Below are 27343 nucleotides of genomic sequence, written 5' to 3'. Positions count from 1 at the left end.
CCAGCAAGCCCTCAGTGCTTAGTGAGCATACACTTAAAACTATTTAGAAAGTGGGGGGAGGAGACCATGTGAAAGCAAGCATTGCATTCCATGGCTCACAGCCTCAGCCCTGAGCATGTTCCATAGCATAAGCAAAACTATTACCCTCACTGTTTCATGGACTCCACCTTCAGCTGGTAGCTCAAGCACCAAGGGGACACAGGCAGACTGTGTTAGCAGGGGGATACTTGCAGTTTACACAGATGAATCCATGGGATTACATCGGGTAGATGAGTTGTTGAAAGTGATACAGCCCAGCAGTTATCAGAAGCCAGGTTTTTTCTAGGTTTTTTTTAAATTTCTTCAGGCTACATGTCTTTCTCATGAATATCAGTTAATGGTATGCTAGCACATTTTATTTGACAGGGATTTATTATTCTGAGCTGCAAGAACTAAAATAGCTCTTTTTTTTCTTAATTTTTAGAAAAATGGAAAGCTCAACAATAGTACTCCAGTTAATCATCTGATTAACATTAAAAGAAACCAACATGACTGCTAAATATCCCTCCTTAAGTCATCTTGACCATGGCAGTGCTACTCAAACAAAGGCATGAGCACAACCAAGAACTACATGGAGACTGTTCTGCACACAAGTGATCACACACTATACCCAAGAAGGGATTTCTAACATCTTTTGGACATTACTGACATACTGGAGGACTGAATGTCCAGTCCATTTCACATTTTGAAACCCTTAATTTCTCTTGAGTTCACCCTTAGTGGGGCCTTTATGCAACAGCCCAAATTAAGAGCTGACATGGGCTATAGCTCCCATGTAAATCTTACTGAGGACCCCTTTTTGCTATTGGTTAGCATCCACTAGATGTTAAATCCTATTACACATCTGCCTACGATCAGCTCTGCAATTTATGAAGATGGAAGTGATCACTGTGGTTCCCCTTTGGGACGAGCAGCACCTACAGTCCTCAGGAACGCAGCTGCAGGGACTGAGACGTGTTTGGGTTTTGGTGTTTTTTCAACAGACATCAAAAAGTAAAGTGCCTGGTGTAATTGAGTCCTTAATTTTGCCCGTTCCAGTGTGACTGAAAAAAGTTCCTCCTTGAGTAAATACTAAATTCAAGGACTTGGCAACAAATCATCAACAGGCAAATGCTTTCTAAATGCACATTGGCTCACATGCAGGTTAATGCAAACAATATGCCTCATGCCCTTATATTCTATAGGTGTGAGAGGAGTTTGCAACCCCCGATCAGAAAAATATGAGTTAATCTGGAAACAGTCCAGTGAGGATCTTTAGATAATATAATTTTCAGATGTCCTCGCATTCAACATATGCAAACCATTTGTTCTGTGCAAAAGCAGCTCTTACCGATCCATTTATGCAGGGAACATCATCATAATGAAGTGCCATTCCACTTGGACAGGCGTAGCCATTGGCAGTGCTTCCCCGGTATGGATTTGTAGATATAACCCGCCTGTTCATGAAACTGAATAATGTAAAGTAAAATCAATAAAAAACAGCACTTAAACCTAAGCATAAATGATGATTCAGTGGTATATTCCCCTTGCCTGATTATGTAGCCTGGAAGCACAGAGGTTCTCACTTTCTGCAGGGCATTTTTTTCTTTCTTGGCTACTCACACATTGCTGCTACAGCCAATAACACAACATATGTTCCTGTTCTCCATTCTTACAGTGGGGATACGACTGTGTGAAGGTCAGGAGGGCAACAGCTGTAATTGCTCAGTGGCATGTTTACACAGGAACCTGCTGCTCTCTGTTATACACCAGCCTGACAGGGTCCCAGAACCGTTCCTTTGTCTGCACTGGGGAGAAGCAGGTGTTTCTGTGTGCATGCATACTCAAGGGTATGCAAATTTAGGAAATGAGAGAACCAAGGATAAAATTCAGCAAAATTTTGAAAAAAACCCACATAATTTCAATGAAATCCAGGTTAACACATCTATCAAATTTTCCTGATTAATTACTTCCTCAAAACCTGGGAATTTTTCTTTTCTATATCAGGACTTTTGGCTGGCTATGGCACTATGCTTCCCAAAGCTCTCTGGGTAATTGTACATGCAAATATTCCATATGCTCATTCTCGCTCTGTTACACCTGGTGAACCTGAGTCCTCCGGAAACTTCAAATGGGATATACATAGATATATATTTTATTTTCTTCCCCCTTATCCTGTCCCATTCAACACTGTTGCTTGTTTAACTGGAATTCTGGAGAACACATGTGAGATATCAAGAGCTACAACAGGTTTGCCAAAGTCTAACGCTGCAGAAAATGGCAGACCCATGCCTGACACCAAGAATGACCCCAAGGGTGAGTTTTCCTTTGTAGCAACTGCTGGAATTCAATAAGGTACAGAGTGAGATCCAAAATGATTCCCTTCCTCCAGTTTCAGGTGTACGTGAATGGGAAAACAATGTTTTCCATCCCAAACAATGGAACTATTCAGAGTCTGTGCTGACATTCATAAAATATGATAAAGCACTGCTAAAGCAGAGAGGGTCTTCTGTAGTGCTGGCAGGAACTCAGGAATGCTGTGGTTTCAACAGTTGCTTTCTTTTGGCTTTGGAATAACATGTAGTCCATTGAATTTCTCATTCAGAGGGAGAACTGAGGCTCACCTGAGCCACGGGAATCCTGGGCTCACAGGAGGGACAAACCTGCCCAACTCAGTGCGAATCTTTCAGGGCAGTATGGGGATGGAAAAACCATTAGAAAGAAGCTTTTCTTACTTCAAACAAACTAACAGCAGAAAGCCCAAGGAAAATTCCACGATACAAAGATCTTTATCTTAATTCGTACCTTGTTAGACATTATTAGAAGGCTGCATTTGTTTACTGTTCTTAAAGAAGGGCATTACACAAGTGTTTCTGGTTGGTCTGAAGAACTGAGTTTGGAGTTACTGCTCTATTTCTTTCCACTTAAGAGGTTCCAATTACAGCAATATACAAAAACCATGTCTGAAAACTGGGATATTAATTAGTGGCATCTGATGCCCCCATAGTAAATATTTCCACAACCAAAGGAAGGCAAGATTTATCTCAGTAGTTGCAAACAATTCATAATCATTATTTCAGTAATCCTGAAATTAATCATGTTCTCAGGTGCATCCATACAAGTTAATTGTTTTCAGAAAGTGCTAGAAAGAAAGTGGAGAAACTTGCCTGGAAGCACTTTTTCTTCAGCTTTTCCGCTGTACTTAATGATTCAGATGAAGGAAATTGATTGGACTGTTAATGAGGAGCCGATAATTTTTCAAAGCATCAGTCTTAGTAAGTAAAGAACCAATAATGTAAAGTGACTAAGCTTTAATGGTAACTGCATTTAGCTTGGAATAGTGATATTCATTCTATAAAGGGCAAATGTAGTAGTTCATTAACACTTAAGTATCACTGTAATTTCTCCTAATTTTCTAGCAGTAGCTGAAAATCAGCAGACAGCTACTCTATAGCTTATCAGCAAGCCCTCCCAGGCTCTTAAAGACACCCAATGAATTTTAATTAATTCTTAACAGGGAAATTCTACTATTTTGCAAGTTGTTTGACATAACTTTCTAACATGTGGTCTAGTTGCATATGTTTTTTCATTTGGATCCAATTAGTACCACATTTGTGCAGAAAAGGAAAAGCCATGCTGAATTCAGGGGGAAAAGGTTACCATTCTATTTTTCTTAAATGTGGTTATTGCTAGATGCTGACTGAAGCAAAAAAATACATGTCAACACAAGATAAATTTTTGAGCCCTACTAACTTCTAAACAAATATTAACATAAGCCTGTATGCTAAGTGCATTTTAATTCTATCAAAATTATTTGGTTTTCACAAAACTGGGCTTGTTTTAACACTAAGTCACTTTGATTTTTATCAGAAGTCATTCAAACCAGACTCTGACTGAAGCTGGGCATTTTCCCTTGTTAACTTCTCCTGGCAGCTTACTAATGGCAATAGGATCTTCTTTTGGAAAACTCTAAAACTTTTTTTACTTTTTTTTTTAACTCTTCATTTTCTATCTGTTTAAAGTCATGATGGGCAGATGGGGTGTGATTCTCTAATGTACTAAGTCACACACAAATTCCAAATTAGTCTAGGGAGTGTCATCTTGCAGTGGGACAAGGGATGATGCCTTTGCCAGCTGTCTTCTCAGGCCACCCAATTCCTGACCATGGGGAACAACTGCAGCAGGGCATCCCCCTGTCCCCACTCTTCTTTCACTCCTGTTTCTAAAAACCTCATCTAGCCAAGGAAAAATGATGGTCTTTTCCCACCAAGGACAGCTTTAATGCCTCAAATGATTTGAACATGTAAATCACTGTATCTGCTAAGTATGCATTTCTCCTTTTAGCACAGGATCAGTAATGGAATACTCACTTTATTGATTTGTAATTTAAACAGTTTCCATGCTGCACCCTCTAGACACTTTCCCAATTTCCACCTCCTGTATTAAACCCCAGAAATTAACTGGACTGGGGTGAGTTTGATGAAGTTTTTAATTAATCAGAAAGAACTTGAGAAACAGACACTGATTATGTGACTGTCCAAGATTTAAATTTGCTATACACTGTGAATGTGCAGCATATATTGATCAATAATATGCTGTATATTTCCCTATACATACAGCAAAGAGAGCCAATAAATGTGAATTGCACAGCTGCATATTTCAGAATATTTGTTTTCTTCCAGGGATAGCTGGAAAGATTTTGACTTTAGGCAAAACAGAAGATTAAAATACAGCATTCGATAAGGGCACTTACCGAAAAAGTTAGTAAAGACTTTAGTAAATTTGCACAGTGCCTTGCATCTTTTACAGAGCTTAGCAGGATTCCAATACAGTAATCATAAACACATCTAACATGCTGCAATGCTGAAACAATTCAGGAGTTCAGTATCTAGCAAAGGGGGAGGTGAGTTTTGATAAGCTGTGCTGGCAGTGGAAAGAAGACATGGATATAAATTCCCAGAGCACTGGGAACAGCCTCACCAGAAGGTCTGTTTCGCAGCCTGGATGACGCTGGCCGTCATTTCCACGTCGATGTAGTCATAGTGCAGAGCTCCAGGGTCTGTGGAAGACCCTGTTTCTGCCAGCAAAATTCCTATCCATCTGCCCATGTCTTCAGAGGAGGAGGCCTGCAAGGAGAGGGTAAGAACATAGGTCAGGTCTTTGCTCTGCCACCGGGCTGAGCATTATTGCTAAATGTGCATTCTTCTTGGTTGACAAATTGCTACCACATTGTATCGGAGGCTCTGGTTTCATTCTACTGAACTCTTAAAAACCCTAGGATTTCATATTAAATCTGCTTTGCTAGAAGAAGGGCACTTTAAGTAAGCTATGTGCTCCTCAGTTATGATCTAATAAAAAGTAGGCAATCCACTAGAAAGAAGAAAAAATAATCGTTTAAGGCCAGTGGATTTAGATTCAAGTAATGCTTATTTTAGACTTCAGAATACTGAAAGCTTTAACATAATTATTTTCCTATGTTAGGCTGGAAAATTTTTAGATAGCATGACCCCTGAGAAGAAAGTGCTGCTGTTAAACAGAAACAAGAGGAAAGAGGGAACAAAATAGTTAGGAGATTTTAACATTACTTTTTGAAAAATTTTGCTACATTTGTCTAGATGATGGCATTCATCTTCCTGATAACACAAATAAAAGCATTAATACTACTAAAATATTTTTTCATATTTTCCTTCAAATAACCAATTCCAAAGTTAAACAGTAGCAAAACACATATTGGAAAGAAGCAGAAGCGGATAAACGACAATTTGTCATTAACAAATTTAGAGGTTTCTAAATTTCCCATTTTTATGTATTTCATTGTTTTTCACAGTTCCTGGAGTTCCTTCCTTCAAGTTCACTGAACTTCTCTCAAATAACAGGCCTGGTTGCAAGGACAGGAGACATGACCTGTAGTCAGAAACCCAAAGTAGTCAAAGTGCCTGTTCTGCCACTGAAAGCACAAGGTTGCCTCCCGCTCATTATACTTAGCTTTAAGTGTCTTCTCATTTCAGATTTTAGAAGTTGATGAGTAAAGCCCCTATAGAAAGCCTGACCTATCTAACACAGACAAGGTGTGTGCACATGAGGAGAGTCAAGAGACACACAAGGCTGCTGGTACACTGCATTTTCTTAAATGCATATTTGCATTAATACAGACACAGACTGAGCAAAACGAGTTCCCATAAATAGCAGACAAATTAAAGTCAGGAGTTTTAGAGCTCCCATCAACAACAATGTTTAATTATTGCTAAGTTATAATTACCCAAAGTAATTATATCTCTGATAGAAAAGTGTGCCTAGAGAAGGAGCAGGGATATTTTAATTCCAGGTCAAGAGGAGGTCAATGCAGAGAAAAGTATTTTACTGAGAAGATTTCTGAACTACATTTAATCTCAGCTCTTTCTTTGTCTGCAACACTCACTATTTTTTTCTCCTTCCAATATTTATTGTTCAGCTCTGCAATGATATTGTTTCTAAGATTTTTTTTTTAATGGACAGACACAGGTTGCATGAAAGTGCTTCCCTAATCCACCTTGTGGGAGTTCCTAAAATCAGAGCTGTTGTACCTCAAGCACAGCGACCTCCTGCCCATTCCGGAGCAGGCGGAAGGTCAGGGGATGCTTCGAGTCCAGCCCCAGGATGACTTCACAGCCACGGAGTGGGATAGAGACAATGTGTGTCTTCAGATCTGTCCTGTCCTTGTGGAAAATGAGTTTATTGTCTTTCACTCTGCACCAGCGCTCGCGCCAACGGTTATTAGAGAGCACGTTGAGGTATCCTGCAATAAAGTGAAATGTGAGATATTTTACTCCTCACTTTTTCTGAAAAGGAAGAAAAAATGAAACTTACTTCTTATTGTAATACTAGCCTTTAAATAACTTGTTCCTCTTCTAATAGAAAGTCCAGATGGATTTTAGGAAGACAAGTAAATGACCCTGCCCCACTCCTTTTAATGAAAACTTTCACTGTGCCAATAACCTAGGAAAAGCATATAAATATGTGATGCAGCTCATGTGCAAAGGGCTGTTCTGTGTCAGTCCCTGCAGCAGCTGGATGTGTAGGAGCACACAGGTCCCCAGGACCTCAGTAAGAATGGGAAAGGACACTGTTAAGAAAAAGTCACGTACACATTGCTCACTCTGCCTCCCCGTGGGTAATGACTTTGATAACTGTGAAAGACCAATTTCTTCTGGGAAAATCGCAGCTCATATTATACAAGTATGCATTGAGCTACCTTGTGTAACATCCAAAGGCAGTGTTTAAAAGACCTACTAAGTGTTGATGGTTTATGTTCTAATTACATTTAGAAAGAAGAATGCACATCTGGTTTTCAGCACTTGCAAACCAGAACTTAAAAGATGGTTACCTATGCAAATAGAAATAAAATTCATGTTGGTTTAAAATTCAGGAAGTAATTATGATACAGTACCCTTACATATTAAAATGACATTAAAATTTTTCTTTTAAAACCGCAATTTTTCTTTTAAAAACTTTTCTTTTTTTACCGTGCTCTATATCAAAATAGTGTCTAGGCATATAATATTAAATAGGCAGAGTTTTGTGGTTTTCCTTCTCTCTGTCGTAGAAACAATCATCCCAGACTCAAACATTACAATCAAAGCAATGTCCATTTTTCCTGCCTTAGTATAGTTTGGAAATAGGAAAAAACCAACCAACCCCCCCCCAAAAAACAAAACAAAAAAACAAACAAACACACAAAAAAAACCCCAACAACAAACCAAAACCTTTTACTTTTTCTTCCACATTACAAATAATACATGAATTCAGCATGTTGCTGCTTCCAAACAGGCTATGAGGAGGGAAATAAATTATATCTTGCAAAAGCCAGAAGTGAGGTTAAAAACTTGTCTTCTATCTCAGACACAATTTTCATTTAATCCAGTTGGAGAACTCTCCCTTTGGTTTTCAATAAAACTATGACTTATTATTCATTTTTCTGGGTTTTCCTTCCAACATTACGGTTCCAATGTCAAAGGGTGATCCAACAGGATATAGCAGATCAGAACTGTGCACATCTTGGAAGGTGCTATAAAAAATGAGGATGTGCTTAATGCTCTGGTTTTGGCTCCTTGTGATAATCACACTCTTCAGCTCTCCTCCCTCCTCCTGTAACAAAACCCTCTATCACTGTGTATTGCATTGCAATCTCTAGAAATGAAAAAACCTTCCAGTGCAATCCAGATACAGCTTGTTTTGTAGTGAGAGGCCTTTCTTTCAGACACTTTTTCCCCTCTGCTCCCACTGCACCTCTCAGAAAAACTCTTGCAAAACTTCCTGCTTCAGAGTTGAATTACACAGGATCCCACTTCCCCCCCCACATATCTCTGCTTAAACCTTCACCAGCTGAGATGACCCAAATGCCTCGAGTGTGTTCCCCTTCAGGCATTAGCACTTCAGCTAAGTGCAGGCAGCCTAGGAGCAGTGATGTTGTAGGCAAGAGCTTTGCCATGACTCCAAGCGCAGGCGGGTTTCAGTTTCCACACTAAGCTGGGTGACACCTGCAGCCCTGTTGGGATTTTCCCTTTGTTCATGGGAGGTAGAGCCTTCTAAAGTGTAAGATATGTCCATATCCAAACTAACAATAGAAATATGAGGAATTAGATTGTACAGCTCTGGTTAATTTCTCACATAATGCAGAATAATCAATGGAGCATGAGAGCCTGGAAGTCTGAGCCCTTATGGAGGCCAGATGCTTTGGTCAATGCATCTGGCTGGACACAGCTTTTCCCAGCTGTTCTTTTGGTCAATAAATCACATCAGTACTTAGCTGATGTATAGACACATACACATACACTTACTTATTCAAAGTTTGCTTATGTGAATGATTCCCAAAGTGTTGCTTGAAAGCCACCTGTAACCTGTGAAGCTCTCTCTGGTGGTCCAGGGACCTGATTCTATCACCTTGGGTAGGCATCCATCACACTTCACGCTCCCCGAGTTCTGCCAACTGCTCCCTAACCACAGACTTCTGGGTTTCCCTGAGTTTTTCCAGTCAATTAAAGGGTAAAATCCAAATTCAGAATCTGATGCAATTTTTTCAAAGCTTTCTAAGGAAATTTGTTTTTTGAAGGGATTGGGTGAAGGGCAAGTTCAACCTTACTCATGTATGGAAGTGTTACCTAACATTGGAGCACCAAAAGATAAACTGAAGAATATAAATACATTGCATTGTTTTAAAATAGCAAAGCTGTGAGGACATCAGCTAAGTGCATTGCACAAAGTCTTAAACTGTGAGCAAATCTTAAAGGCAATGATACAAAAACGCAAGTACTTTCTGCATGCTTTTTTATACACTTCCTTGCACACTACAGCTGTCATATGGAATGGTCAAAATTAAGATTTAAAATAGCTTACTTTTCCATTTACTTTTAAACTTTCACTTTACTTCTACTATTTACTATCTATTTACCTTACTTTTAAATTTGTTATTCCATTTTGTCCAATATGTGCCACTTTAGGAACCCATAATTAAACTCAAATCACTTTGGTTGACACCAGTTCACTGATGCCTGCTATTCCATAAAGCCTTAACCACAATCCACTATAAAAGACATGACCACTTTCCAAGAACCTTCTTCTGCTTTGTAGCTTCCATTTATTTCATAGTTCAGCCTATATTCATTTTATAACAGTTTGTTTGAGAACAGTGCTTGTTTCTTTATGCTTCTTGTTCACATTTCTCTTCCTCCTCACTTCTGCAAAAACCAGTGATACCTGAGCTTGTGTTACCATTTAATTTAAAAAATCAAATTATTTTAGTCTCTTTGCAAATGACAAACTATTGATTACTCCTCTTGCAGTCTGGGTGCATCTTTCCTATGTTGGGGGAAGAATTATTGCAGTAAAAAGCAGTATTAGAGAAATTCCTAGTCTAGAATGCTATAAAGTTTTAATAGCAATGTGCATTTAAGACCCAAGGAAGAAAAATTCACTTACCACATGTTGGAACATCTTCTTCAGCAGATGAGGTCTGTTCATCTGTTGATGGCTTTTTCTTTCCTAAACCAATGATCTTCGTTATTTTTTTCCCTGTTACTTTAGTCACAGTGCCCTTGGCTTCCGTTTTTGAACTTTTTTTCCTCTTCACTATTAAGAAAGCAGAAGTGTGTATTTAGTAGTGTGTGTACACCAACCAATAGCGAGAACCTGAATAAAAACAGAAGTTCAGATAGAAATACCCTATGCAGGACCAACATCTGTACAAAAGTTGCAGATCTCAATGAGACAAGTATCATATGCCCTAATAACCTCTGTGTTACCAAAATCATGGCATTCTGAAGGATAATAAAACAAAAGTCAATCTTGAAACTTCATCTAATCTAATCAAGCTTGAAGTCTCTTTCCACAGCAGTCGTCATCTAATTTAAGAGTATGTATGTAGATAAATTTAGCTCATATATACAGCAATAAAAGTCCAGTCAGACATTTCTTCATTGTTTTCTTCAGTGCTCCTAAACATTTTTTTCAAAATATGTCAATAGTTAAGTACACAAAAAGGATAGAATATGCTTACTTAGCAAAACTACTTTCTCTATGTACAGTTAAGTTGGGAGATTTATCACAATGGACACTTTAGAAAGACAATACTTATGAATTAACTACTAAGAAATTAGTGGGAACAGTATGAATATTCAACAGCTGTAAGCTGGACATTTTTGTGACCACTGGAAAGAAAAAGGTCTGCTGCAAAGACATATTTTGCTAACATGCAGTCTATGTTTCCATTGACCTAATTTGATACTAGGAATATTACCACTCAGAGCACTCTTACAATTCAGAGCATGTTCATCTGCTGAGTGCAATATGGCAAGGACTGTGGATATGTTTTCTAAAAGTGCCTACCTGATAAAAATCCTAATACTTTTTTTTTTAAAGGAAGAGTTTCTAAGACTAACCAGATTCAGAAAAAAAAAACCAGGCCTTTTATTTGCAAAACAGAACAAACAAAATAAACTTCAGAAACTGCATTCAGTGGCATAAACTGGATTTGGGCAACAGAGCAAAAGTATCTGCTAACTGACAGCAGCAAAAAATTCCATCAACTTGCCCTGATATGTGATTTTGACGAACAATTCATTTAAAATATTTACTAATTGAATTGCTCTATCTTTATCACCAACATATCAATTCCTCTTGCAACAGGGAACACTTAGTGGTTATGGACTTGCACAAACTGAGGGGAAAAACGGGCAAAATGTTCACATGAGAAATGACTGCATGAACTGATGAGCTGGGAAGAAGAATGCCTGGAAAACAGAGAAGCAGTCTGGGACTCACCACGGTATAATTTATCACATTTAGTTTAACTGTTAGCAACCATGGAACATTATTTAGAAATTGCATCTGTAGCCAAGACTGTACAAATCTGCCAGTGCTGAGGGGAAAAGGCAGCCCTGCAAGTGCCAACAGCTGCCCCCCAGCCAACTCCAACACATCCAAGTTTAATTATCTCTTTCAAGGGAAGGGTGTTCACAGCTTACCCTGCGCTCTCCAAACATGCAACAGGCTGTTGCTGGAGGGAGGAAGGCCACCCATCCCATCAGCTCATGAACCCCTGCCTGGGGGACCCAGCACCTGCCCTCAGACAGGTTTCCATCCCACACAGCAGCAGTCAAAGACCAACGGTGGCTATTGAGGGGCAGATGAAAAGTATTGAAAAAACCCGGAGACAGAAGATCTCATTTCTGTCAGAGGGAAGCCCAAAGGAATCATTCTCACAAGCATGAACAGACAGGGGAATAAGCCTGTTCCAGCGTTTGTTTTTCTGTCCTGTCTTCTCTTTATATTGTTGGTTGTTTTCCCGCAGAACTGAGAGGCGGCAGAAGAAAGGCCTTCATGACTTAATCTTTTTGAGTCTAAAGAATATACTAATTGCCCAGTTGCCAGTGATTTTTGTCACAAAAGCCTTTTATTCTCATTTCCTTCCCCACAGCAAAGTAAGCAGCTGGTTAAGAGCAGAGCAGAGGCTGGTGGTTGGTGCCAGCTGGAGATGATCATTCTCTGAAGCCTCTTCTGTCCACGTATTCCCTTCAACACTTCCTATCCAATTTAAAAACACATAGCACTACCTCATCAAGGACACATCAGTCTTCTTGCAGTCATTAATGCCTATTGTTTTTCATACTATGTATTGAAAGTCAATTTTCAAAAGCCACTGATATTTTAAATGACTCTCCTTGAGGCATCTAAGCTGGGCTGCTTTTCCAGCTGCATCATCACACTTTCTGCAGGGTACCTGAGCCACCAGGTCCTTCTGGACATCGTGGTCAACACAGCTTTGGGCTCACGCATCATTCTCCACAGATTTCAAAGTCTTATGAAAGCTTAATAGAAGATTTTAAAATGCAAGAAGAAAAATGTAAAAATGTACCATGACTTTCAGGAAAACACAAACCATGACATTGTTCCATACTGTTCAGAGATCTGTATAGCCAGGAAATGCTGGAAAATGAGCCGGGGAGGAGATAAGGAAAATGAGTCAAAAGGCGAGACAGTGCTGGCACCAAGGCCAATATTGACATTGTGCTCACTGCAGCTCACGTTACCCTTCACTCAACTGAAGCAGAAAAATGCCTTATCTGAGCTACACCACTGCTATATGGCAAGTTAAGGAGGCCACAGAATTTCTTCTGCTTTGTGGAGGAGGGAAGGGGATAGGGATGAGAGCACAAGGATTGAGTGTATTAGATACAACTTCGACAGAACTTCCTCCGGATTTGGGATTTACCTTTGTTAGATTATAAAGACTACAGAACATGCACAGCTCTAAAGAAGCATATGCAAAATTATATACATATATACTCAAAAACTCAGTGATATTGCATGACTATATAGTTATTTTTTAATATAATCATATGTAGTACGATATATGAAGGTATATGATATATGAAGTTTATATATGAAGGTATCTGTGCACACACACATATATTAAAAAAAAAATATATATATATGAATGATTCTTTCCTTCTAGTATTTAATGATGGCTTTTTTGCTTCGAAGTTTTACACCATATTTATATTGCCACTACACAGTTACTAAAAAACCTGTTACTTGCCTATAGTGGTCGCCCAAGCTCTGAAAAACTGTACTTTGGAACACAGAAAAGGCCAAATTAAAATTTCTGTATTCTGTTTCCTTATACTAATTACATTGATTTTACCTGCACAATGCCTTCTGTTACTGCCAAAATTTAAGGAGTACTTCTTGATATAGTCCAGCCTTCAAGTTAAATTGAATGCTAATAAAACCATTCAAAAATGTTACATTTTTGGAAAGGTAAAAGCGAGGTATTTCCCTTTCTCTAAGCACACACTACTTACACCAGACATACCTTGCTCTTTACCATTGCACACGGTAGTGATGCCATTTTCCACAGCACCTTCCCCATCTGAGCTTGGCCTCTCAAACGACAACTTCTGCAGGGGCAAAAAGATTAGCTGACACACCATGTTTGCACCTTCATAAAATCAATTTTCACTCATGAGAGCGTCATAAAATCAAGTGTCACTTTAAAAATATACTTACTATGAAATAAAACACACTTTTAAGCTCTCATCCACTTGGAAGAGAATTAGGAGATAGTAAAAAACTTCAGTTTTACAGGCTTTAGAAAAGCACAGAAACAGTAAAATAGTATATATTTGAAAGTGTATTAAAAACAGTGAAATATTTATAATTCACCATAAATTTTAACGTATTTCTAGACTCTAAATGTTGCAATAAAGAACTACATGGATCATATATGAGTAGGGTAAAAGCTGTATCTTTAAAGAATGCTTCATACAAGCATTTGCAATTACAACTTAGCAGAAAATAGTGTATTCCTACAAGGTGCTTCAGTACTTTCAATATGTGCAAGAAAGGCTTTTGAAATAAATTATTAGTACTGATTATTCTGTAATAGTTATGCATAAAGTCTGGGTTCAAGCAGATACAGCTTATGACAGAACAGTTTTGATGTGGTGAAGACATGCAGATTATCACAAAAAAAGAATGAATGACAAGATAAATTACACCCTTTTGTGGCAGCATTTTAGAAAAAAAAACAATTTTTCAACACCTGACGTTACTTTGTCAATACTATGCAGGTGTGCACAAACATGCAAACACAAGAGCTTTGGCCTGTGAAACCAGGAAGTCTGGGCTGTCCTGGAACAGCTCCCAGGATCAAAGCAACATAACACCACAGGCAGTGGTGCACTGCCACCAGAGGGGTGGCACTTGCCATTAGGAATTGGGTTATGAAACCTCTGTCAGTGGGATTTTTAGATTTTTAAGCATGGATACCTTAACGAAGCAGGGACTTAAACTGGTGCTGATAATGCACCCATCATTCACTGCAAAGCTGCTCACTTCCCTAATTCCTGCTCTCACATCCTGCTGAGTAAGGCAGGGGAGTAGCCAAGTACCACGTGTGAATAGCCAAGTTTCTCTACTGAGACAGGAATGCTTGGAAGGGTCTGCCAAAGCAGTGATCTCAGCATGACCAGGGAGCTCTTCAAGGACTAAATTCCCCAAAATAAGAGACTTTCCCTTAAAACCCTGGTATAATCTTCACCTATTCTTCCTCAAGAGTGACACCCCTGCTTGCTCTTTGCATTTGCTAGAGACCATCTCTGCATCTCAGCACACGTATCAGACCCATGAATCTGCACCCTTCTATGGCCAAACACACTGACATGGCAGAAACCTCAACTCTGCAGGATGTGTGCACACATCCAAACAAACCAACACAACACAGGGACTGTGTGCCTGAAACAGCAACACGAGGCAGCAAGGATTTACATCCAGTGCCTACCAGTGTCTCTTTGAGTAATCGTAAGGAATTTTGCATTCACCATTTTGATAACTTTACCTTTTCCAGCTCCACTTTGTGTACTGGAGAACTAGACAAAGGCCCATCAGAGTCTACAGCTCCCGTACAGTTGCTGCACACATCTTTAATAACCTTAGGAGACAAGGCCAAACTTATTAATTATTCATAAATACAAAACAGAGAGACTAGAAATTATATATGGATGTGAAAGGAGATGGGAAGGAGAATCACACAGACATTTACTAGGTTGGCAGGTGTCAGGCAGGCTGACACTACAGCATCTTCTCCATGTTTCCTCCCTAAGTCATTTCATATATGACCTGAAGGAGACATAAAGTCTAGAGGTGGAAGGTTTCAATTTCTAGACACACTAAGCTCCAAGGCTCTCCCAGGTAAAGAAACCAAGAGCACTGGTGATTTCCATGAGCTAATTTTGCAATATGAACTCAGCTGACACCACCAAACTGATTTCATTTCAGCGATGAGAAAATGGGATCCAAGGTACCTCAAGCCAAAAGGCAAGAGTTTTGTATAACACACTACACAGATGCTCTTCTTTTGCTGTCAGAGAACTAATGAAGTGCTGATCAACTTAGAGTTAATACTGCACAGTGATATTTTGTGGCATTTTTGTACTATAATTGCACATTAACTTAAGAGTTAAAGGTCAAAGTAATTGTAAATATGTTTGTAGCAAATGGAAATGGCACTTTCTGTTCCTAAAAAGTTTAAGAAAAATCTTGAACCTGCAATTTCCTGATATTTTGATGGAATCTGAAGAACTTAAAAACCTGAAACTATATAAATGTAAAAAACATACAGTGAGTAAAAATGTTTGATGATTCCCCATGACCACAACTAAGGTTTTTATCTCTTTTATATCTTTTATTTTCATGCGAGGCTACCACCAGCCCATTATCAGCTTGAAATTGCTTGTGCTGATGAGAACAGGCTCTCAATCCAAATTCATGCTGAGTTCCAAATGGAACAATTTTGATGTGGAAACTGCTAAAAAGAAAAGGATGGTACCAAACAGTCCTTTTCCAGCACTTAGGCTGCCTTTAGGGTAAAGCTAAAACTAATCAAATGTTTATGGGCTTACAAAGACCCTTATGCTACTCAGGAGCACATAATAAATTGCAGGCATTATACACCATTAAAGAAAGGAAGAGCACCATCCCCATTTTACAGAGGGAGAACCCAAGAACAAAAGAATGAAAAAATCACTCACTCAATGACACATAAAAAAAAATAAAATCTAAGCAAAGCCAGGATATGAAACCACACTCTTATTTCTGAGCTAGAATCTCAAACCACTTCAGCATCCTTTCCTGACTGTGTGACCTACCCTACATTTTGTTCCAGAAACAAAACCATTTCATGGCACTTGGTGCTCTTTGTAACACAAAATGTAGATGCATCTGTGGCAAAACATTTACACCTCAGAGTTAAACAAAGTCCTGATATCCCTAAAACTGTAAGATTTTTTTAATGTGTCTGGGTTTTTTTTCAATTGCTGGTCCTCAGTATGGTGTAAACACACTTCTGTTTTCTTCCTAGAGAAATGTGACTGTACAGTTTCTGGGAACATTCATTTCTGTCTCCTGCATGACCCTGATTCAATGGCTTATGTTTTCAGCATCTGCTCACACCACACAGTTAGTTAATTTTGGCAAAGATGGATTGTAATGGGACTTACAGACAGAACAGAGGGAAATGATTTGGCAGCACTAACTCAACAGTATGTGCTAAGTCATGCACTCAAGTAAATCCAGTTCTTATCATCCCCCACATATTTAAGGAGAAGCTGAAGTGTTTAATTGGGTTGTAATTAAATTTTGATTTAAAAAATGACACATTGTCAAAAGGGAGTTGGTGGCAGGATCTAAAGTAAACGTATATTAAAGGGTCCAACACTTCATTTGGGTTCAAAAGGTTCCCTGGCAAAGACTTGCTCATCACCTTCTATGTGCAATATAATTGTGTTTAATGTACAGCACAAAACTCGTTCTTCTCCACCTCACCTGGATGAAATGTCTTTAATATATAATGGTTGCCTGGATGCACTCTCTATAATTACGTTTGCAGACAGCTGCCATTAAAAATCTGGTTTTCACATGCATATAGCTTTAGCTCAAAATTTTGAGGATAAAACATTCCATCAGTATTGCCAACTTGCATAATTTCAATCGTAAGACTCAAAAGTTCTTGTCAGTTTTTTCTACATTTCATCTTCTGGAGCCATATGAAAACAAAAGATCACTATTTTCATTAAAAAGTAATTGTGAGTGAGAGTGAGGAATGGAGTTCAACAAACTTTTATCCATTGCAATGAAATGTGCAAAAATATGAATAAATGTATGTCAATAGCTCCAAAACCATAAAGGAATAAAAGGAATCCCCAAAAGTGTTATTTTTAATAAAATGGCATCATGTGGAAGGTTGCACTGAGAATACCTTGTAATGGCAAATATTCCATTGATAGTTTAAGTTTTCTCACACATTAGAGAAAGGAAATTCTCTTTTTCTCACAAAAAATGCCTTTGTACAGTACATGTATACGAACACTGTGTGATCTGCCAGGAAAATCGAACTGAGATTATAAACAGACTATCTATTCAAATATTTAAAATGTATGAGCAAATGTAATCAGAAAACAGAAGACCCTGTATTTGTTTGGATAGCCTCAAAACTAAGTAAGTTTAAAATAATCTTTTGTTATTCCATTGCAAGAATCTTAAGTACCACGATTACCATTACAATGTTGCGATTAGCAGACTTCAGAACCACCACTTTCAAATGCAGACCTGGAAAATGCTTCCGCAACCTGAAGTGTATTATTATTCCTTATTTATAGAATTATAGAATCGTTTAGTTTGAAAAGACCCCAAAGATCGAGTCCAACTGTTAACGCAGCACTGCCAAATCCACCACTAAACCATGTCCCTAAGTGCCACATCTACACAGTATTTTAAATATCTCCAGGGACTGACTGCATCACTTTCCTTGGCAGCCTGTTCCTTTCTGTGAAGAAATTTTTCCTAATATCCAGTTTAAACCTCCCCTGGTGAAACTTGAGATTTTTCTCTTTTTCTGCCACATGTTACCTGGGAGAAAAGACCAACCCCCCCTGGGTACAGCCTCCTTTCAGAGGGTTGTAGAGAACACAAAGGTCCCCCCCTGAACCTCCTTTTCTCCAGGTTAAACAGCCCCAGCTCCTTCAGCTGCTCCTAATTAGACATGGGCTTTAGACCTTGAATCCCCAGGTGGATCAGGATATGTATCAGAGTACAGCATTGCGTGCAGGGACGTAAGGCACAGAGGGGAAATATTTGCAGGTAGGAAGCTGGAAAGATTCCCTGCCCTGAGCCATTGGTGAAGTCAGTGGAATTTCTGCCACATGGTGTGTCTGGAATATTTCTCTTTAAAACTATCTTACTACAGAAGCACTAATATTTACTATAAAAATCTTCATACATGTATTCACCTACAAATTTCTACAATTACTGTGTCTTATTTTAAAAGACGCACCAGGACTGGAGGCAGAAGACTTGCCCAACATTTATTCTTTCTACATGTGAAGTCAGAAAAAGTAAATTAGATTCTTCTGGCTACTTCGAAGTTCTAAGCTCCAGATAAAAAGCACTGGCTCTATAGCAAAACTAGTAAGCCAGCTGCTTGCTGGCCACTCCCTGCAGCACATAAACCAAACAAATTCTGAGTAAAATACATTTGTAGATAGTTCCTTATGGCTGATCTCTCTGTTAAGGAATAAGACTAGAAGTTGTCCTGTGCTTGAGGAGCTTGCAGACCTCTCTCCTGGTGGATACCATGGATGAGCTCGAGCTACAGCCTGCCTACCACAGGGATGTCAATACAGCATTTGTATTCTCTTGTGTTCTGACAGAACTAACATGAGAAACTCACGCTTTTAATATGATTGAGTTCAAGACAGAAAGCTCACAGCCTGACTGCACATTTGCTTTATTTTATGTAATCAGGCCAGAAATCCAGCCAGCCATCAAGTTGTCCCCCTCTGCCCACATGTTTAGCAAATACTGGAATTGCTAGAAATGGGATGGGCTGTATCCCTTGGCTCTGTCATTTAACTCTGGAAATAGGAATATGGCAAAGCTGAAACCTGCTTAAGTACAACACAGCAGAGGGAAAAGGGTTTGGCTCCAGATATAAGTCAGTATTTCCCATTCCTGACACACTCCTTTTTCACTGCTGGAAGAGTACCAACTTTCTGGGACTCTGTCATTTTGGCATGACTATCCTAATTTGCTCTCTTTTGTGCACTGTGTCATATGGCGTATGTTAGTGTCAATACCCTCCTCCTTAGGAGAGCAGCAAAACTCTTCCTAGTGTTTCACAGAGAAGAAATTCCCCAAGGAGTTTACCTAGAGGAAAATCTTAGGCAGGAAAGGCAGAAATTATTCCCATCATAGCCTATACTTAAAGTCTCAAAAAAAAAAATACAAAAAAACCCCAACCAAACAAAAAAATCAAAGCAAAAAAACAAACAAACAAACAAAGAACAAACAAACAAACAAACAAAAAATCCTTTACCTTCTGTACAGGAAAACATTATTCTCAGGTATCCCTTAGCATGGAAAGATTGATCTTTCTGCCTTACTGCCATTTGTCTGAGTAAAGTGAGGATGAAATTCTGGCAGACTAGCAGTCAGTAAGCCTGTCCTTAGTGCCTGTGCATCCCCTTAGAAATACTTTTCTGACTTACTCAACCAAGACCCTGTATAATTTCTCCTACTTTACTGCCATATATGGCCACTGGATCAGGCAGAGCCCAGGGAGGAGGCACTCCCCAGAGGCTGGGAGGATGGCACGAGGCACTGCTGCTCCAAGGGCAGAGGTGCCAGGGGAGCTGCAGCCCCAGCCTAGGTGGTGCAGAGATGCACATCCCACGTTAGGCTGTGAGTCTGAGCTAGGTGCGATTTAAATAATTCTCCACCCAAAGCTGTGAGTAGGAGTGAGGAGGAATTGTATCTAGTGGTCCAAGTCCCAGCTCTCCTGGGTTCCGCTCTGACTGTGACAGCTTGCACTTGTGATTTTAGCCAGGAAACCCAAAGAAAAATAATCACTGAAAACACAAGTAAATAGGATGTTTGTGGTTCTGTATTCATGGGTGGTTTGGTTGGGTTTTTAAAAAATTTACTTCTTCATCTTGTTCTTTTAAATAATGTATTGTTTTCCATGGTGCTGGTCACACACACACACATACACAAACACACACACACACAGTCTGGCTCCCAGCCAAGCTGGGATGTTCTGGCTCTGTCCACTGGCAGAGTCCTGCAGACTGGACAAATCTCCCACGCACAGCTTGGTCCACGACCTCTGCAGGTGAGGCCCTAAATAGATCTCATGCAAACTCACTGACTTTGTTGTGTCTTGGATCGAGGTATTTTCAACCATCTGTTTGAGACAAGAGGGGTGCAATTCCTGGGAGGTTTAATTTAGTTTGCACAGCCTTCACTGCTGGTGATGATGGGAAGTGGATGAAGAACCTGGCTGACTATCTTGGGACAGAGTCCATTCTTTAAGTTTCTTACAAATTAACAAACACTGCATGGGAATCACTAGTACCAAGTATGCATCCCAAAACCAATTTTTTTAGTCAGTTTTAAGACTTGGCCATTCAGCACTTGACTCTACTCAGCTACAAAATGGAGATAATAACCCCTTTGGGGAGCACTACATAAACCAAGAAAGCAATGCCTGAAGCGTTGAAGATCTGTTGCTGGAAATTCCCATAGAAAGCAAGAACAGCCACGCAATGTTTACAGTTACAAGCTCAATTTTATGCTGATATAAACTGGCTGAAGAACAGCTCTGTCAGTAGTTTACTCTTCAGTAAAACTGTTCACTTAAAGACTAGAGGCCACAAGTTACTTGACTCCCTTCACTAAACTCAGGGCAGTGAAAAAAAAAAAAGAGATGTTTTCAAAGACTTTCATGTGAGACAACATGCAGTTAATTGGAGAGAAAAACCAGGGAGGTGAACCAGATAAAGAGCCCTACAAGGAATGCTGCAGGGTCTTTGGATGACTGGATACAGTCCCAACCATGATTTCTTTCTCTCTCCAGGGCAAAACATTCCCCTTATTATGACAAGTTCAGTACTGACTAAGCATTGTCAGAATGACAGATGAAGAAATGTCTCCCTATGGCTGGAAGATTCACTGCTCAATTACAGACCATCAGCTGAAGAGATTGCTGCACAGTGGCAGAGCACCATAAAATGAAGAGAAGTTAACAAAGGGTGCCTAATGTTAGGGAAAAATGAAAATCAAGGCCTGTACTCCAGAATGACAGATTACACGTCATGTACGATAAATCAGAAATATATTTTTGCAGGAGAAATGTTAGGAGGAAGCAAAGGCCTTGGGACCAGTCACTCTGATCATTTCCTTCTTCTACCAGTCTTCTACACCAAGTTACCTCAACTTAATTTCTTTGGCATCCAGGTATTTTTAATACTGAGTGCAGTTTTCTGTGGCCTAGTCTGAGGGTTCTGCACACAGACCACATTCATCTGTATAAAATAATCCACTGAAGAAGCATCTTCTTGTAAGGTCACAGTCTTACTAGTCCTTTTATTCTTAATGCAGCATTTCCCAGGGATGCTGACAAATAAATGTAGTTTTACCAGTCTGTTGGATGTGCTGAGACAAACAGGAAAATTTCAGACCTTCCTTGACCACGAAAGGGTGCACAGATGCACATATACTCAAGTACGCATGGAAGAAGATCAATTTTGGGTCAGAGTGTGCAACTGCACACATTTTTTTCATGTACATTTTTGTGGGAACATTTTAGGACTCAAGTCTGGAAAATTCCACCACTTTTTGTTGCCCACCATATTACCAAGATGATCTCATCTCTAGCCTGAATTCATGCTAGCTTCGCTCCTTCCTCTGAAATCTTGACAGTCTCTTTGGTGACATCAGCTATCTGTTTTCATCAAGCATTTGTTAGCTGGTATATGTGAAACTCCCTTTGTGGTTTCCAGTCTAGACTTCAATTTGCACTATGTTTATCAGCTGGGGATTTTTTGGTGTCATCTTCACAAAGAAAAGGTCTAAAATATTCTGCACTGATTAAAAATTTGTCTTTCAATAGATACTTTAGAATTATTTAATAAACATATCTGTACTGATTACATACATGAATTGGAAAAAAATAATTTGGTTTAGCTTTCAAAGAAGAATCTGGCCTCCAAAAACATTCTGAGCTTTTTAGGATCAAGTGAAAAGCTTTAATGTAGTAGTTAATATTTAAATTCAGGAATCCATTTCTCCTGGATGATAATCTGCCTCAAGTGGCATGTACTGGTGCAGTATCTTTGACCAAGAAAGCATTTTATGTTCTAAAAATGTGGTTGCAGAGCTCTTTCTCATTGGCAGCTCTAGATCTGCCCATTTTATTAACTACAGAAATCACATGAAAGGGATAGAGCACTGGGAACGACCCTTCTGACTGACAGGCTGGGAAAGCTAAAATCTCCCAAGATGAAGCAATGACCTCTTTGATAGTGTAAGAATGTCCTACACAAAGCCATATATTACTTTCAGAAGCTAATTTTGAGTAAGGTTTGAATGATCAAAACATAATTGCCACAGTTGCTTACATAATTTTTAAAAAGCCTTAAATTTTGGTGTATTTTAAAAAACTACAGAAAGCAATGCTTATTTTATTTGTCCAAAGGCCATAGTTTTGGTAAACAGTGGAGCTGTTGCAAGAGCTGCACAGATAATTTCTGGTTAGCTGTGGGACAGGCAATTTGTACTGTGGAAGCAAAGGGCTGAAGCAGCACTGAGGACTTGGAAGCTGAGTAGAGTAACACTGCCATGTACTTGAAAGATTTCATTATTAGGGAGCTTTGCAGCATGAAGGAGCTAAATAAAGTGCTGTCAGACTGTCTCCAAATGCTTTGCAGACACACAGAGTACACAACTGTGTGAACATGCAACTGCACAAAATCCCTCTTCTTTTCTCATTTTGAAGCAGCAGGAAATGCATCTGGGATATGGAAAAATCTAGCACAGTCCTGTCTGCCTGTGGGGGGATGCTTTATACACATTTTAAAAAATAGAACAATTTTTATGAAAGAACATCTGATAGATGCCAGTGAATTCAGTATTACTAAACCCGAATTTAGAACCAACACAGGAAATAAGGGTGCAGTTACTATGATCTAATTACAGCGGAATTCCCTTGGAAGGGAATATGACTTATGAACTTCTTTTCATTCCAGTCAGTGGTTTTGAAATGCTAGCTGAACTAGTGGGACACTTACATGAGTTTCGAACAGAACAAGATACTGATGTTAAAAGAAGCCTAAAAAATACATGGCTGGGATTAGTTGCTATTAAAATGACAACAGAGAGAGCATTTTCTAAGACAGGATACAAAGTCACAGTCAAAACCAAAAACACAAAAACCACAATCCCCCAAAAGGTATATTCAAATATTGCAAAATAGGAAATTACAGATTAATTTTCCATTTAGTACATTAGCCCACAGCAGAATTTATACCGCTTAAGCTGCATTTTATGTCTCCCTCTTCTGCAGAAAAATTATCTGCCATCAGGAAATTCCTATGTGTTTAATGCAATTGTATTTGGAAAAATACAATTTATTCTTAGAAAAATAAGTACCATATAAGGTTAGATCAGAGCACAGCATGGAGAATGCCTGATGAGTCTGATGCATTCAGACTTATACATGTATTTAGAAGTCTGGGTTTCAAAGTATTAAAACAGTTGCTACTGAACTGCAGTGATAGTTTCCCACACTACTTCACTGACCTCCACCTTTGAGACTGGCAAAGTCCAACATAAATACTAGTAATCTGGTTAGGATCTGTAAGTGCAGCCCTTGCCTTGGGATTTTCCATGTTTGTAGACATTGAACAGAGAGGAATAGAAGATGACAAAACCCTGTTTTCTCAGAAGTCTGCATTCCCAGGACAAACCATAACATATGAAACGTTGCTAAACCAGAATTAGGAAACTTGAATGGCCCTCAGAAAGCTGAAGGACTTTTCTCCATCCAGAGCAATTCAAACAGGTATCTCCTCAGAGAATCTTTCTTTTAAAAAGGTGACAGCATACCAAAAGTAATGTGAGTGCCAGCTGCCTCCACCTGAGGGAATTTGAACCTTCCACTCACCACCAGCGTGCCCTAACCACCAAATCTTTCTGGAAAATGAACTGGAGAAGGATGGAAGGGAATTTGCCACCTCTCCTCTCTGTGCCAGATTATTGTGCTGTTAGTAGTGAAAACCATCACAGCAGCAGCACTGGGTTAACCTGAGGAATTGCTTCGAGGCCTGAACTTAAAGTCTGTATTTCTGCAGTCCCAAATTAGATGGGACATAAGTGGTCTGTATTTGTGTGGAAGTTGCTGCCTGTAGCCCAGTTTGTAACAGCAAGTGAGCAATGTGATCACTTTGTGGGTAGAAAAAGTCCTGGTCAGAAAATGTCCCTTACCTTTAGCCACTGTTCTGCCTGCTCTTTGCTCTGCACTGCCAGAACCAGGGCATCTGCTCCTTGGTGAGAGATTTTCAGCTCATGCTTCTTCTTTTTGCTGTCTTTGGGAATATAGGTGATATTGCAGTCATTCAGGAGCAGCTCCATCTGGGGCTGCTGGTCCTTGGAGCTTTTGTAACACTAAATAAACATAAGGAAAGTTCCAGAGTTAGATATTACCTTTCTAAACCTTGGGAAAAAGCTTATGCCATAGAAATGGTGTATTTTTAATTAATAAAATTTTGAATATATTTTACACGTCCTTTTACCACATACCACAGAGTTCAGCCAGAGCTAGCTCATCCACTTTGTAAAGCAAAATTACTTCCAGACTGACAACAATGGATGTCATTTATTGCAGGACAGGTACAACATATGGAGAGCATTAAGTGACTCTGCACTATCCTTACGACTCAACCTTGACCTTGCTCACGTAGGAAGAGGGTGATTTAGGATATCTGTTCACATGTAGCAGCAGAAGAATAAACTTGTAACTTAAGAATTTTAAAGCCCAGATGTTTACCTTGCCCTCCAGTGACAGACCAGCATATGAAGGCAAATCTGCATCAGTGCTTAGACACTGCAATTCCAAAGATGCTAGCACATGCCTTACTCATCTGTTCATTTTCTTGAGATAAGTGGGTAAAATCATGGAAAATGGGTAAAACCACACTTTTTCAGTTAATACAGTCAAAGAATCCCTGCACAAATTTCCACATTGCTTTATTTTGTAAGCTCCTGGCTACAGTGATGTACTTATATTTTTTACCTCATTAGTAAATGCTATCAATGAACAGCCATTTTATGCTGGGTGACTGATGACCTGTTCTCTGTTGGAACTGGTGAGCTGAAGACAGAGGGTTCTTCTTTACATCACTTGTCCTACAGACCCAATCTCCACTCCCACCTTCCAACACATCGGCACAGCTGAAGCTCCCAAAACTACTGCAGTGCCAGACTACAGAACAATGTTCATCTCTCTATATGAATGTTCAGCTATTTTATGTACTTGCATAAATTGGGCTTTCATTCACACAAATAAGCACTAAGGCTAAAAAGACATCTGATAATAAAAGGGTCTCTGATAATCAGTAAGAGTAACTAGTATCTGCATATAAAGAATAGATGAGCATTTATGTGAATAGAGAAAAACACATGAACTTCTGCATGTCTGCAGCAGTGCTCATGCCAGGATGCAATTGTCAGGAAGACAGTAGCTGATGAAAGTATGTTATAAACACTACAAGTTAGGCCAGCAAGTAGAGCCAAATCTAAACCAGCCTCTGCAGATCACTGACAAGCCTTCCCTCTCCAAAGCCCATTATACCAAAATTTCTGAAACTTGGTCACACATTTAAAATTCGAAACATTTTAAAAAAACTAAGTTTTCAAGCTATGAAATCCTGAAGACATACAATATTATTCATTTTAAGAACCAATAAACAGCTTGTAATTCCTTTTATATTAATCTAAATATTTTATTTATGGTTACACATTGCTAAAACTGAAGTATGTATATATTAAAAGACTTCAAGTGAAAAAGGAGTCCCTAACGGACTTTAAGTGAAAAGCAATTTCCTACTAAAAGTTATTTCTAGTGTCTAATTATAATTAAAATATTTTTGCTTTATGATGACAGCTGCATTTATGACACAAGCAATTACTAACCCCTAAGAACACGTATTTGTTTTACTTGCATATCTCATAAATTAACTGTCCAAGTCCCCCTTCAAACAATAAACCAATCTTGTGTAACTTGGTTGTTAGACTCCTATTGTGATTTTTATTTTCTTAATCCCCATTACAGAATTACTGAAAGATGATCCCTGTAAGGAAAAAAAGAAAAGCTTTTCCGACCACACATGTGGGTAAAGGAAATGAAAATATAAAAAATAACATATTTTTATATGGAACAATAAACGTAATTGTAGAGCAAATGATGTATGACTTCAGGGAAAAATCTGTTTCTCTGTCTCTTTCCTTTCTTCAAACTGTAATCAGATGGTCCTGAAATCTGATATGATACTGATATATGGTGACAAAAACGTGCATTAAGGATAATGGCATTATAACAATATAATGAAAGCTGAATCAGAAAGAGGGTTTTTTTTCAGCATTTAAATACAGAAGCATACAAAAATTAAAGCTACTGCAAAGTAGCCAATACATTCCAACTGTATTTTCAGAAATCACTTACCTCCATTTCACATCCTGCTATTTTCTATACTGCCATAAGCACAAATGTACTTGGAAGATGAGCACACCTGAACTACATTGTACCACTGTAGAACAAAGAGATTCTAAAGAAAGTGTTCTACGACCTGTTAACCAGCTTTTAACATTTGGGATATTGTGCTAATTGTTAGTTATGCAGTTAGGTACACAGGCTGGAAGCACTGTATTGGAAGGCAGGAGCAATGGCAACCCCAACTCATTGATTAATATAAGCATTAGTTTGCTCATAATGACACACAGCAAGTGTTTCCCCCAATTAAAGTCTCTTTTCAGAAAACAAAAATGCATCTATGAGTGGATAATTCATGGATTCTTTCACTGGTGCCTCCAACCAGAACGAAGCATAACAGATTTGCTTAAGGAATAAATACATCCACTTGTTTCTATCCCTTTTATAATGCAGCTGTGCATCATGTGAATACTGCACCGTAATTACTGCAGAACAGATGGCAAAGGTTGAGTTTAAAGTGTATACATTACCACAGCATATGCTGCCAAGTGAATTCTCAGTCCAACAAGGGACTTTTCTCTCCAGCAGTCTGATCCAGCAGTTCACACACAGAGATTCCTATGAGGTTTTTTGTCCGCAGGGAATGAAAGATTGGATTTACAGTTTCAGCAACTTTTTTCTTCCAAATTAAATATTTTAGAAGATAATAGCCCAGACATTTTTTTTCAATATCAGAGAACTGCTGGGGTT

At 38.9% G+C, this 27343-nt stretch overlaps 1 protein-coding gene across 2 annotated transcripts in view; it reads right to left on the bottom strand.

Moving 5' to 3' along the window:
- Positions 1-27343, bottom strand: part of AFAP1 (actin filament associated protein 1) — a 61337-nt gene that overhangs the window by 10079 nt on the left and 23915 nt on the right. For both annotated transcript variants that reach the window (XM_062493361.1, XM_062493362.1), the window contains exons 5-11: positions 24370-24549; positions 14891-14983; positions 13367-13451; positions 9973-10122; positions 6582-6793; positions 4999-5144; positions 1370-1487 (exon numbers count right to left, since the gene is read on the bottom strand). In XM_062493361.1, the coding sequence (XP_062349345.1) occupies positions 1370-1487; positions 4999-5144; positions 6582-6793; positions 9973-10122; positions 13367-13451; positions 14891-14983; positions 24370-24549 (984 nt within the window). The remainder of the gene's footprint in view (positions 1-1369; positions 1488-4998; positions 5145-6581; positions 6794-9972; positions 10123-13366; positions 13452-14890; positions 14984-24369; positions 24550-27343) is intronic.

Source organism: Cinclus cinclus, chromosome 5 (genome assembly GCF_963662255.1).
Source record: "Cinclus cinclus chromosome 5, bCinCin1.1, whole genome shotgun sequence".
Lineage (NCBI taxonomy): Eukaryota > Metazoa > Chordata > Aves > Passeriformes > Cinclidae > Cinclus > Cinclus cinclus.
This window is presented reverse-complemented; position numbering and strand designations above follow the sequence as displayed.